This window comes from Musca domestica, unplaced genomic scaffold (assembly GCF_030504385.1).
Source record: "Musca domestica strain aabys unplaced genomic scaffold, Musca_domestica.polishedcontigs.V.1.1 14, whole genome shotgun sequence".
Lineage (NCBI taxonomy): Eukaryota > Metazoa > Arthropoda > Insecta > Diptera > Muscidae > Musca > Musca domestica.
The window spans coordinates 16169191-16182517 of NW_026712192.1; the positions used below are offsets into that span (position 1 = coordinate 16169191).

The 13327-nt window shown below is 33.0% G+C and overlaps 5 protein-coding genes across 5 annotated transcripts; 4 read left to right on the forward strand and 1 right to left on the reverse strand.

Moving 5' to 3' along the window:
* On the forward strand, positions 1-1729 carry LOC101899173 (protein YIPF5 homolog). Its single transcript, XM_005180943.4, has 5 exons — positions 1-230; positions 288-531; positions 960-1070; positions 1147-1331; positions 1463-1729. Exons 1-5 carry the CDS (start codon positions 145-147, stop codon positions 1623-1625), a joined length of 789 nt encoding a protein of 262 aa, XP_005181000.1. The 5' UTR covers positions 1-144; the 3' UTR covers positions 1626-1729.
* A 146-nt stretch (positions 1730-1875) lies between these two features.
* On the reverse strand, positions 1876-2830 carry LOC101900367 (INO80 complex subunit C). The gene is made up of 2 exons (XM_005180950.4): positions 2322-2830; positions 1876-2263 (listed from the first exon to the last, which is right to left on the reverse strand). Exons 1-2 carry the CDS (start codon positions 2623-2625, stop codon positions 2064-2066), a joined length of 504 nt encoding a protein of 167 aa, XP_005181007.1. The 5' UTR covers positions 2626-2830; the 3' UTR covers positions 1876-2063.
* Positions 2831-3027: 197 nt separating this feature from the next.
* On the forward strand, positions 3028-4156 carry LOC101900541 (rhythmically expressed gene 2 protein). Its single transcript, XM_005180951.4, has one exon. The coding sequence runs from the start codon at positions 3230-3232 to the stop codon at positions 3992-3994; it is 765 nt and encodes a 254-aa protein (XP_005181008.2). The 5' UTR covers positions 3028-3229; the 3' UTR covers positions 3995-4156.
* Positions 4157-7007: 2851 nt separating this feature from the next.
* On the forward strand, positions 7008-8143 carry LOC101899351 (large ribosomal subunit protein eL30). Its single transcript, XM_005180944.4, has 4 exons — positions 7008-7094; positions 7169-7235; positions 7307-7452; positions 7921-8143. The coding sequence occupies exons 2-4, from the start codon at positions 7215-7217 to the stop codon at positions 8087-8089; spliced, it is 336 nt and encodes a 111-aa protein (XP_005181001.1). The 5' UTR covers positions 7008-7094; positions 7169-7214; the 3' UTR covers positions 8090-8143.
* Positions 8144-9986: 1843 nt separating this feature from the next.
* On the forward strand, positions 9987-11766 carry LOC101900718 (zinc finger protein 501). The gene is made up of 2 exons (XM_011293159.3): positions 9987-10168; positions 10233-11766. Exons 1-2 carry the CDS (start codon positions 10046-10048, stop codon positions 11601-11603), a joined length of 1494 nt encoding a protein of 497 aa, XP_011291461.3. The 5' UTR covers positions 9987-10045; the 3' UTR covers positions 11604-11766.
* Positions 11767-13327: the final 1561 nt, after the last annotated feature.

The following is a 13327-nucleotide window of genomic DNA, read 5'->3' on the forward strand; positions in this document are numbered from 1 at the left end:
CATATTCAAAAATCGACCTTGTCATCCCTACATCCAAATTCTTGTTTGCTTTCGTGGATTTCTGATTGAAATAGAAAAAAATAAAAAGGAAAACCTCCTTTCCCTAAGCTTAGTTTAAGGTGTTATTCTATAAACAATCACAAAATGGCTAATTTTGGTGGACCCAATGACTTTTACACGAGCGGTGATAATTCATACAACTTTGATATGCCGGAGTTCGAACAAGAATTGTAAGTTGTGGTTGCCATCATCCACACTATGTTATTTAAAATGTATTTTTCTTACAGAAATTTTCAGAATTTTGAAAATACACCAACAAATGTACCCCCAAATTATGATATGAATTATCCCAATACCAACAACAGTGGCATGAGTTCATTTTACGATCCAAATGCCTATGCACCAAATCCATACGATCAAAACGATAAGGGCTTTAAAGCTGGAGGCGGTGGCAATACCGGAAATGAGTTTGAAGATGAACCACCATTGTTGGAGGAGTTGGGTATAAATCCTAACCATATTTTTCAAAAGGTAAATTCGTATATCGAAAATATTTAAAGGGATCTCGGACCTAGACCTTAGATATGACGAATCATTGCTGGACAGCTCCTTTTGTTTACAGTAATATTAATAAAACAAATTGTATTATTACCATTAGATTCTTCTTAACAAAGTTAAATAATGCCTAAATTGACTTAGAAAATTGAGTTTTCACGTTACTTGACCAAATTAGCCTTTAGACTACAGATAATTTCAAAAACCAGTATTATTAAAAAAACGAGTGACTCCTTCCGATATATAACTTTCATTGATTATTAATTGGTAAAGGGCTGATCAATTGCAACAAATTATCCAAGATCTTATTAAATATTTTAAGAAACTGATCATTTTCTAAACTTTTTTTTTTGATTACGTGGTTTTTATTGCTTAGTATTTACTTAAATTTTTCTTATTCACAGACATTGGCTGTTTTGAATCCCATGCGTGGAGCCGATCAACAAATACTTCAGGATACTGACATGGCTGGTCCATTAGTCTTCTGTTTAGCATTGGGTGGATTTTTACTTTTGGTAAGTGCCTCGCTAGAGATCAACAACGAAACAAATTTTATAAATAAACGTTTTCCACATTGAATTTACCTTTCAGAGTGGCAAAGTGACATTTTCTTATATTTATGGCATTGGAGTTATGGGTAGTATTGCATTCTATTGTTTGCTAAGCCTTATGGCTTCACAAGCAAACGTAACATTTGGTGCAGTTGTCTCAGTTTTGGGTTATTGTTTACTACCCATGGTGGTGTTATCAGGGGTTAATGTCTTGATAACGATACAGTAAGTAAATGTAGTAAAATTTGATTCAAGCTCTAGTTTAAAAGAGTGGCGCTATGTCAAATAGATAATTCTGGACATGTGCTAACAAATTGACAAAGAATTATTTATTAAAGTATATTTTACATTTTCAGAGGAACAATCGGATTAATTGTTGCTGGTGTGTGCATACTATGGTGTTCGTTGTCAGCATCTAAGCTTTTTGTTACGGCCTACTCAATGGATCATCAACAAGTTTTGATCGCCTATCCCTGTGCCCTATTGTATGGAGTCTTTGCTTTAATTACCATTTTTTAATTCATTAAATCAATGAGAATGTTATTTGTGTACTCTATGTTTCATAAATTTAGTTTAATATTATTTCATTTAATACAACAAAATAAAAGATAATCGAAAAATTATTTCAATTATTTTCAATTTAAGACAACAGTAAGTTAAATTTCAAAACCCAGGAAAAAAATAAATCAAAAATTTTTGTTGCTGCATACCTATATATGACAAATTATTTACAATTTTATAATTTTAATAGACGTTAATAAATACCATTAAAACATTAGTTGAAGATTAAAGAAATGTTATGAATAACTGTCCTAGATTGCTAAAGACTAAGGCTCACTATATTATTGCGATTTCGTGTTAATTTTTAAATGAAAATTATTTTGCTTTTGTTTGGAAAATACTTAAACTCTTTTTATTACGCCTTACTGCCTATTCTAATAGTAATATATTTTATTATTAACCGACAATATTAGTAGCACCTCTGAGTGCCAAATATCCTTGTATAATATCCGATGGCAAAGTTCTTATGATACGAAATTCTTCGGCATTGTGATAATGTAGCTTAGTTTGGGGGTCAGTATAAGGTGCTTCCAATCCGGAAATATCGGAATACTTCTTGGCAGGTTTTAAAGATGGTGGCGCATTTAGGGAATTATCTGTAATTCATAATAAGTATATAATAATATCTAGTCAATTGGCACTTTTTATACATACACAAAACAACATCATCCGGCCATGGTAATGATCTTTCTTGTGTAACAATTTGTTTTAAGGATTTCCAAACAAACTTTTTACCACCAGGTTCAATGTAACTGAATTTGGGATTTTTACAAGAGATTTTGGGTCGTTTCGCAGTTACGGCTGTAGTTGGTGACGAAGCATCTGATGTGGTCTTGGTTATATTTACATCCTTCGGTTTGACGTCCTTATCGTCAGATGCCACATCTTCCTTAGTTGGTGTTATGGACACCGTACTAGATTTAGACTTCTTACACGGAACCTCTCCATCTCCATCCATTATCAAGTTGTTAGTACCTCTTCGCTAAGAATTCAGCAACTACTACCTTCGACATCCAGCAATACAAGCCGATATATATTTTTAAGTTATGATCTTTCAATAGGCTTTATTTTAATGACAATTTTGACAAAAAAATACTAATAAATACACAAACAGCAAATTAGCGAGTACACCTATTGTTTATGGCATAAACTGAGCGACACTACACTGAACTGCATGTACAGCTGTTTCTATGCTATGTAAAAACGACCACAGTTGTAAAATAGGGACATACAGTTCTGATGGAAATATCAAATGAGTTGTTGTTTTGGAAAAGGATACTTGTTGATATACTTATTAAAAATTAATTATTTTATGGCACGATCTGCATGATTAGGAAAAGGGGAGTACTTTTAATGCAACCATTTTTCTAAATCTTTCGAAATGTAGTGTCAATTTGATGCGATTTCTACCGCACATTTTTGCGCCGAGTAATCAATTAGGCAAATTTAGACTTACGAAAACCTACCTAAAGGTAAACAAACACAATTGGACATATGAGGAAGAAGGAGAGTAAAGGATTTCATAATACTTTAAGGCAGAGCGGGGCAAAATAATCAAAATAATGTCCAATACGACGAGATTAATAGACAACTTAAAACGTTTTCGTTTGGTAACATTCGACATCACCGATACATTGGTACGTTTTAGTAAACCACCTGCAGTGCAATATGCCAAAACAGCTGCTCAACTGGGAGTCACCGACATAGACCAAAGTGCCATGGAGGCGTGTTTCAAACGCGAATTCAAAGCTATGAAGAAATTGCATCCGAACTGGGGTTACAACACGCCAAATTTCACCTGGCAAGAATGGTGGACGTCTCTTGTAAAAAATATTTTTCTTTGCGTTAAGCCCGACATCGACCCTAAAAAACTACAAGAAGTTGCAAACACACTAGTTCGAATCTATCGTACAAAGGAGTGTTATAGTCACATAGATGGCGGAGTTGAACTAATTGATAGGGTGCGAAATAGTGGCAAGAAAATCGGTGTAATATCCAATTTTGACCCCAGTCTGAGGCAGGTGTTAAAAGAGATACATTTGGATGAGAAATTTGACTTTATAATGACATCGTATGACGTGGGTTTTGAAAAGCCGCATAAGGAAATTTATGACGCCTGCTTAAATAAATGCAATATACAATCCAATGAGGCATTACATATTGGAAATATGTACACCATGGATTATGAGGGAGCACGTAACGCTGGCTGGAGCAGCATTCTGTTAACGACGAACGAAGAAGATCTCGAAAGAACACAACCCACACAAGGTTATCGTAATATTAAAGATTTATTAAATGCCTTAGATAATGATGGTATTAAATGGTAGCTTATTAAGATAACCTTTTTGGATTTTCCTTTAGTTGTATGCAATGGTACATGTTCACATATATTATGATATTTAAGAAAAATTTTAGTATTTTGTGTATATTCGATTTAATATAAATAGGAACAAAACAAGATAATAAACAAATAGAAAAATGTATTAGAATTTCTCAGAAATCTTGTATGCTGACTTTTAATTATATAATAAGTTAAATGGTTAAAAAAGATGTAAAGTGTCCAGGTCGAACATTGCAGCCTTCCAATTGCAATTTTTTTGCGTCCTAACATATACGTGTACTCTGTTCCAAAACCTGTAAGAATCTGCTAGTTTTGCAATTTCTCTACATGTTATGATGAACAGAAATTTCCAAAAAAACAAAGAACTTTTTGCGTTTTTTAGTAAATTCGAAGCTGTTTGTGCCGTGTTAAAAACACGTTTTTTATATAAAAATGAGAAATATCAATAAAATGTATGTAATAAAATAAAATCATCATGTTCTGTTTCCGTATATCGCAGTGCCATATACAAAACTGATAATTTAAGGTTGCTTTTAATAAAATATTGCTCTGTTCCAATGAATAACTTATTTTTCATTACAAAAATTATAATTTTGATTTCAGTTCCTCAACAATTTAAAAGTTTAATACATTCATTGTTAGAAACAACCCTTTTTCTAGGGTTTACCGCAATATTTGAACGTAAGAGTGAAATTTTCTCAGGGAACTTTACTAGGTAATTTTTACTAGAAAAGTCATCGTACATACTTATTGTCTTTCTATTTTGGATTACATTTTGTGAAAACCCTAAACTTTCAATTCATGTTTTCTAGTTCATCCCCAATAAACAAAATTGGTGGAAATGTTTAAAATAAACAATATTAGCGTACTATAAACGCATATTTGAAACAATAAGACTCTAGTACATAGTTACATTCTCCCTTGCTCCTATGAATTTGAACAAACTTTCTGGTTAAGTTTGGTTGTAAATATAAATGATTATTCCATGTGAATTTAAATTTATTTTAGTTTATTTTTATTAAGTTTTTTTGACGGGTTTTGGGCGACACAAAAATAATATTTAGGAGGTTGCTTTAATCTACCTTTATTTTCGTGTCATACTTGGCAAAAATATATTGTTTTTTATCTTGGCAACATATGCCTACTTTTTACCACCATATTTAATGAAACTGAATTTGGGATTGCTACAATAAATTTTTGAGTGTTTGCAGTATTGGTTGTGATTGATCATATCGTCCTTATTTGGTTTTATAGATAAAATGGATTTGTTCCCTACATTTTAAAAAGGTAAAATTTGCCACAATAGCAAAGTGAAAAAACGCCTTTTCTTTGAATTTGAGATAAAATAATCGCTTTATTCCTTTTCTTTTCAATTTGGATAAAGTTTTCAAAAAATGTATTATGCAAACACTGATATTCTTTGAATTCTGCAGTTATTACACAGCAGAAGAACACATATAGTCGTGTAGTCGCATCGACACAGCTGCTAGGACAATGAACTGTCAAATCGATTTTGAAATTGAAAATGTTGAATGAAAAATTATTGAAATTTGACAAAATTTTTTTTAATGCATATTTAAATAACCCCCGATTTGCGTCGTATAAGAAAACTTATAAAAATCTACTTATTTTTAACAAAACATTTTAAAAATGCGATGATGCATATACATGTATTCTTCTACCATGAGTTATTGGTCTGTTCCAGAATGGCTAGAATGTAAAACTTTTTACTATTATAAAAGATTTTCCCTTTGAAATATCAAAAAAAAAAAAAAATAATAAATAAATAAATAAATAAATAAATAAATAATAATAATAATAATAATAATAATAATAATAATAATAATAATAATAATAATAATAATAATAATAATAATAATAATAATAATAATAAAATAAATTAAAATTAGTATATTTTTGCAGGTTCTGGAACAGAGCATAATATAAGAACCTGTACATTTTTTTGTTTTGAAATTAGTCCAATTGTAATATTTTTTCAAAAATACATGTTTTCCATGGTACAATAAAAATGTCAAGTAGAGCTACCAGCTGATTGAAATTTTTTTTCGGGGTGTGCCAGACTTCTATCAATTTTTTTCATGTGTTGATTGCATGGTAGAAGAATATAGGTAGACGCATCGACACAGCTGCTGGGACAATGAATTGTCAAACCAATTTTGGAATTGAAAATGTTGAATGAAAAATTATTTAAATTTGTAAAAATTGTTGAAAAACGGGAATGATGTCGTATAAGAAAACATATAAAAATGTACTTGTATTTAAAAAGAAATTTAAAATTTTTTGACATATCAATGCTTTCAAGCGTTGATGCATCTACCTGTATTTTTCTACCATGGTTGATTGTTTTGAAAAATAAAAACATTTTTTTTTTTTCAAAATCAATGATGGGAAGAGGGGTACATATCGAAGCGCATATTAAAAAAAATGTATCGGCTTTGGCATGTAATTGAAATATTGAACAGTTTTTATCATTTTTAAAAGGAAAATCCACGTATTTCATTTATCTTTTGTGCTGTTTTACTCATTTTAAAAATATTAAATAAATCAAAACTTTTTGCATCTGACTTTAATAGTTCTGACAAGAAGCGGGCACAACATTAGCTGGGACAATGAACTGTCATACCTATTTTGAAATTGAAATGTTAATTGGAAAATTATTTAAATTTGCAAAAATTGTTTAAACACTCCGAAGGAAGCGGTATAAAAAACATATAAAAATCTACTTATATTTGAAGCGTTGATGCATCTACCTGTATTCTTCTACTAGTATGTCGGCGCCTACACATATTTTATGAATGAATATGCATTCTTTCTAAGTTGAATTTGTTCAAATCATTTAAAGAAACTATCAAACGAAATCCCATATTATTCCATGGAAACGTGTAAGTACATATTATCATTTAAAAATATAGAACGTATGTACGTCATGCATAACGTCGCGCATCAGTTTTGGCAAATAGAAATAGACTGTCAAACAAAAATCAACACTGAGTGTTATTTTGACAATTTTATACTTCCGTTGCCGAGGCACTATTTCTTTCTTTTTCCAGTATCCGTCGTTGGAGGTGGGTGCATTTTTTTTTACTAAACAATATTTTTTTTTATTATAAATTAATGAATTATTTTGTTTTCTCAATAGAACTGTCATTGATTTTATATCAATTAAAACATAAGAACTAATCAACATGGTTGCCGTCAAGAAGACTGTAAGTTTTTACTTTACACGTGTTTTTATGAGAATTGTCTCTAACCTCTTATTTATTTCATACGATTACAGAAAAAGGCTTTGGATTCCATCAACTCCAAATTGGCTTTGGTGATGAAATCTGGCAAATTCTGCTTGGGTTACAAACAAACCTTGAAGACTTTGCGTCAAGGCAAAGCTAAATTGGTACTCATTGCCACCAACACTCCTGCCTTGAGGTGAGAAATTTGGATAGTGGATCAAAGACTTGATTGCAAAGTTTTTGGAACAAAATCACTACTTACCTAAGTGCAATTGTGCTGCGGGAACCATATGGAGTCTTGCGAGACTGAGAAGTATGATTCCTCATAAAGCAAATGCAGTTGTAGTTGTTGCTGAGGCACTCTCTGTTAATGCGTGTGCAGAATTGTACAAGATACTATTCAAAAGCATCTTCGAAATGTGTTACAAGACTTCATCGGGTTCCTGTTGCGTTAATTGTATACAAGTAAGTTGTTGTTTGAGTTTCAAACGAAGACAAAAATGAAAAGGATCATTTATTTTTATGATGAATGTATTATGCAGACAATGTTATGTTGAAACATATTTTACTAGAGACTCTTTCTGATGAAAAATTAAAACCATCTATAAGCTTTGCATTTGCAAGCCATGTAAAATTAATGAATATATTATTTTTTTCTTTATAGAAAATCTGAAATTGAATACTACGCCATGTTGGCCAAGACTGAAGTTCAACACTACAGTGGTACCAATATCGATTTGGGTACTGCCTGCGGTAAATACTTCCGTGTGTGCACCATGTCCATCACCGATGCTGGCGATTCCGATATTATCCGTACTGTCGGTGAAAACTAAATTTGTGGACTAGTTTTTATATAAATAAAATCTACAAAGTTATTTTGTAAAATATATGTGTGTTTACATTCGGGGTATTAATGTTTATGAACGTAGTACGGTGTGGGTAGGTTGAATTCCCCTTGGAGTCTTGAGCACGGCGATATACATTTCCGGGGAAATCCATACTAGTCCAGTTATAGGACTAGACCTCTTAGTTCTTGGTATATTTCCAGTGGTTATAAGGCCAACCAATGGGTGACGATATGAAGCCCTAGTTCCGGAGATTACAAAACCTGATAACCTTCTAAAAACTTGAAATATTAAAAGGAGGTTTAGCCTGTGCTCTGGTCTGTACATAAGTAGTCATATCGCATTGATTGCTCTTAAACACTGGAATATATCAGGCACTAGTAGAACTTTACCTCATCGTACTTAGGACCCCGAGGGGTTCCTGTGGTAATATTGGGCCTAAATTGAGGTTATCTTGAGATGGTGGAAAACTCTGTGCTCAAGACCCCAAGGGGAATTTTCCGCCATTTTGAACTAAACTCAATTTGTTCCTTGAGTTTTAATTATATTAAGCCGAATATTCATACCAAACAACTCTTTATGCACATCGATTTTTGATATTTTTAAGAAGAAATTTGAGTTTACACCAAGCTGGCTTAAAGTTTTTCCAGGTTTAGCTTAGTTAATTTTGCCTATATTTGAACTTTTTCGTCAAATATTTGCTCAATGTGACCTTACCTTAAGACATTAAATTGTTATTATGGTATGGTATTTGAAGTTCGTAATGGATACTACAGCCTGAGACAGAAAATTGTCTGTGTCTTCGTATATCCCCCCTATAACGGTACCTCCCGATATTCGGTATTTTGATGATTTTAGCGACATTATTCATCGGAATGGTTTCAAATTTGGTATTTGAAGTTCGTAATGGATTCTACAGCATAAGACAAAAAATTGTCTGTGAAGGTCTACGTCTTCTTATAGCCCCCATATAACGGTACCTCCCCATATTTGGTACTTGCTAATTTGGCATTTGGTAATTTAGCATTTGAAGTTCGTAATGGATGGTACAGCCCATGACAGACAATTGTTCGTGCAGGTCCACGGTTTGGTATAGTCCCCATATAATATATCTCCTATAGTGCCCATAAAGATACCTCCGTATATTCCGTATCTTGTTTTTTTAAGTTTCGCATTTGAATATTGTAATGGCTTATGACAAAATTTGCCTATGCATGTCCACGTTGTCGTATAGACCCTAATATAACGACTACATTTGGTATTTTTAAGATTTTAATAGAATTTTTAACGGTTTATTTTTTTTTTTTTGGAAATTGCCAATGGTGGAGGTTATTCAATGTTCGGGCCAGCCTAACATACAGCTTTTTACTTGTTTTTATCATATAAAGAACCTAAAGATATTCATATGATGTTCTATCTTTCGACGGGGTTTAAAACTTTCTTCTACAAACACACGCAATTGTAATACCCAAATAATACCATAATACCCATATCTTTAATCGGAAATGGATTAAGACTAGTTCTGATATGAAGTATAATCGATATTCAAATAAAGATAAATATATCCCATCCCCTTTTGTATGCTGCATATAAACGCATAAATATACAAGATCTTGAAGCACAGAGTGGTGGAGTATGTATGCTATACTCTTCCATGAGAGTTATTTAGCTTTCATACTGCTTTTCTTAGCCAGCTGGAAAAGATTAGCACATGAATGAGCAAACTATGTTGATGACAATGTTTGACCTACTTAGGATTACTCCGACGTTACAATGTAACCCTTAAATGGAAAATGTTATGTTTACAATAATATTCCCACCCCTTCACTGCAAAACAAACATGCGCAGTAATGTTTAGTTTTAACCCAATTTAATTTTTACAGTAAAATTTATTTATTAATCTCAACAAAGTCAATTATATTTAAGAAATCTAAATAAAAAAACATGTCCGAGGAAAAATTTTGCTGTCTATGTGTTACTTTATCTTCGGCGTATAAAGAGTTGTTCAATAAAAGTGGTGGAGAAACAGCCTTTTATGATATTACATTTAAATACTTCGATCCAGTGGTATGTTCCTATGGGCCTTATTACTTTAGTAACTTGCCAAATAATCTGTTATTATAATTGATAGCTTTTAAATGCGGAGGATGACAAAGAATCCAATGTTGTTTGTCTTGCATGCTGGAATACAATAAATGATTTCTACGAATTCCAAAATGTCATACAAAATGCACATAAGGATTTACAAGAAAGTCTTAGGGAAATTGCAAGAGAGGCTCTAAATGATGAATGTGAAAATGACCTGGAAGAAAACAACTTGGACAGTCAAACAATTGAAAATGGCACAGCAAATGAAGGGCAAATGGATGACTCTAAAGAAGATGAATATTGCCTAGGAATAGATGACGATAAAGTGTCACTGCAATTAAAGAGAAAACAGAGTCTCAGGAAAGGTACAAACTCAAAAACAGAAAAGCAAAATCGGAAAATTGAAAAAGAAAACATAGAGCACGGCGCAGAAGATTCTAATTCAAGTGAAGTATTGAATATAGATGAAATAATTGCCAAGTGGAAACCATCATTGGAATGTGTAATATGTTCCATTACTACAACCACATTTGGACTGCTGCGAACACATTTTCGTATACACCATCCGGGTCAGAAATGCTATATTACTTGCTGCGAACGCAAATTTTCCAAGCGGTGTGATGTCTATGAACACATACAGCTACATCTTGATCCCAGCACATTTAAGTGTAAAGTTTGTGGCAAATGCAGCACAAATAGTCGCAACTTGGCCAAACATATGCGTGACTTACATTCCGAAAGGGGAAAAATTAGACCATTTGAATGTGGTGTATGTCAAAAATGTTTCCCGAACAAAACAAAGTTGCGTATTCACATGGATGTGCACAAGACCGAACGTGAGTACGCCTGTAGCATATGTGGCAAGGGATTTTCGACGGAACAACGTAAAAAAGTACACGAAAATCTGGTGCATAACGTCGACAAAGTTTGCGAGCTGTGTGGTAAGACTATACACGGCATATACGCTCTCAAACAACATCTATTGGAGCATCAGGGTGTTGAGAAACCTAAGTGGCCATGTGATCAATGTAATGTCCAGCTTTATTCTCATACAAGTCTTAAACGCCACAAACAGTTTCGTCATAACGATGGATCAACCACACACATTTGTAGCGAGTGCGGTAAAAAATACCAATCCGAAACAGCTTTAAATAGTCATAAGCGATTAGTGCATATTCTCGAACGTAAACACAAGTGCACAATTTGTGACAAGTCTTTTAAACTTCCCAAAGTTTTGCGGGAACATATGGCATCGCACGAGGGCAAAAATTTGTATCAATGTCCCCATTGTCCGAAAACATATCGAATGAGTTCTAATTTATATCATCATCGTAGGAAAGCGCATCCCAATGAATGTTTAAAAAGTAAAACTAATAAACCTGTTACAAGTACAACAAGTCCTAAAAAAAACTGAAGCTGTTATGTGAATTAGTAGAATTTTGTAGGAAAATTTGCTTTGTAAATTTTGTGGATAAAATTCCACAGATTAGTAAAAGTTTTTCTTTTTTTAATTATGAATCTTGTTTGGTTTTTTAACTATTCCTTCAATAACTTCTCATATAATAAAGTACCTGTAAATGTCATACCATATTTTAATGTTATAGTAATTATATTTTATAAAATAATGTATAAAACAAAACTTCTCCATCAAAATATAAAATGTGTTTTGCGCATTGAGTTCTTATATCACTACCTAAAAATAAATAGGATGTAAATTAAAAACATCTTTACAAAAATATTCATTACTATAAAGTAGGCCACAGCTACCGACCAATTCTAAAAACCACTAAAACCCCGTTATCTTACTTTCGAAATTGTGAGGATATTCGCCGCGGCTGAACTTAACTGCTTATTTATTTGAAAAACGTTTGGGTATCCAAAGCTAAAAGGCCGGTAATATCGAGGAGAAGAACGAGCTCCCTTCTATAACATAGTAGGTCTGATCTAAGAATCGTGGTGGGCATGCTGACTGATCACTTCAGTATAGTGTTCCTGACTATTGTAGGCATGTCGTCCCATGTTATCCAACAAGAGATATAAGCTATTTGGCAGGTGGGAGATATAAATCATTAACAAATAAACAACCACCACCCTCCCAACTACACCTCCCTCTATAAATCTTTTCTACTCCTTCTCGCTTCTATATCTCTCCTATGATATGAGAGATATATAAGAGAGAAAAAGAAAATAAGAAAATTTGGGATAGGACCCCATGTCTAGCCTAGCCAAATCTATCCCAATTATTTCAAATTATTACTGAAAGAGAGATCAAATTGTACGCAGAAGATCAATATATCCATCTCGCCCTTTATGAAATTTTGAACTGACGGATCTTTTGATTGCCAGGCACAATGTGTACTTAGCCATTGTTACGAACACAAATTGTTGTATATATTTCCTTATTTATTGTACCCTTAGCCATATGGCTAGTTATACCCTCAGCCATATAGCTGATACGACCAAAACGTGCCTCATCGAAATAACGGTTTCATAACGTTTCAGGACATTTGGGGTCGATCTAGCTTTATCCGTCCTCCTGTCTGGCTCGCGAAGGGAGTATCCGATTTGATCCAAACTTGGTATATTGTAATATTATTCTCTAACTTAGATCAAGTTCGGAGAAGGGTAATATCGGTCCACTCCTTCCGGTACTTCCCCCACAAAATGTCAACATTTTTAAATTCACTGCACAGAAAATCTGATTCCATTCAGACTTAACACAACAATATTTACATCAACCCAAGATCTGTTATAAAGATGGTAGAGATCGAACCATTCCTAATGGCACCTCCCCCACAAAGGGTTAAATTTTGAATAACCAAAAAGTTCATAAACTCGGATGTAAGCATTTGGTATTCTTTAAATTACACACGTTATTACACACAATATTTAATCAGATGGGATGTGAAGATGGGACATATCGGTCCACTCCTTCTGGTACCTTCACCATGAAGCTCTTACAACGCAAAAAAGCATACGATTTCATTCATACTTGATACATCTCAATATTTCCGTCAACACAAGATCTATTATAAAGATGGTAGAGATCGCACCATATCTTTTGGTACCTTGCCCACATAGGGTTCAAGATTTTGAAAACCAAAATGCTCAAAGAAATCGAAATAAGCATCCAAATCA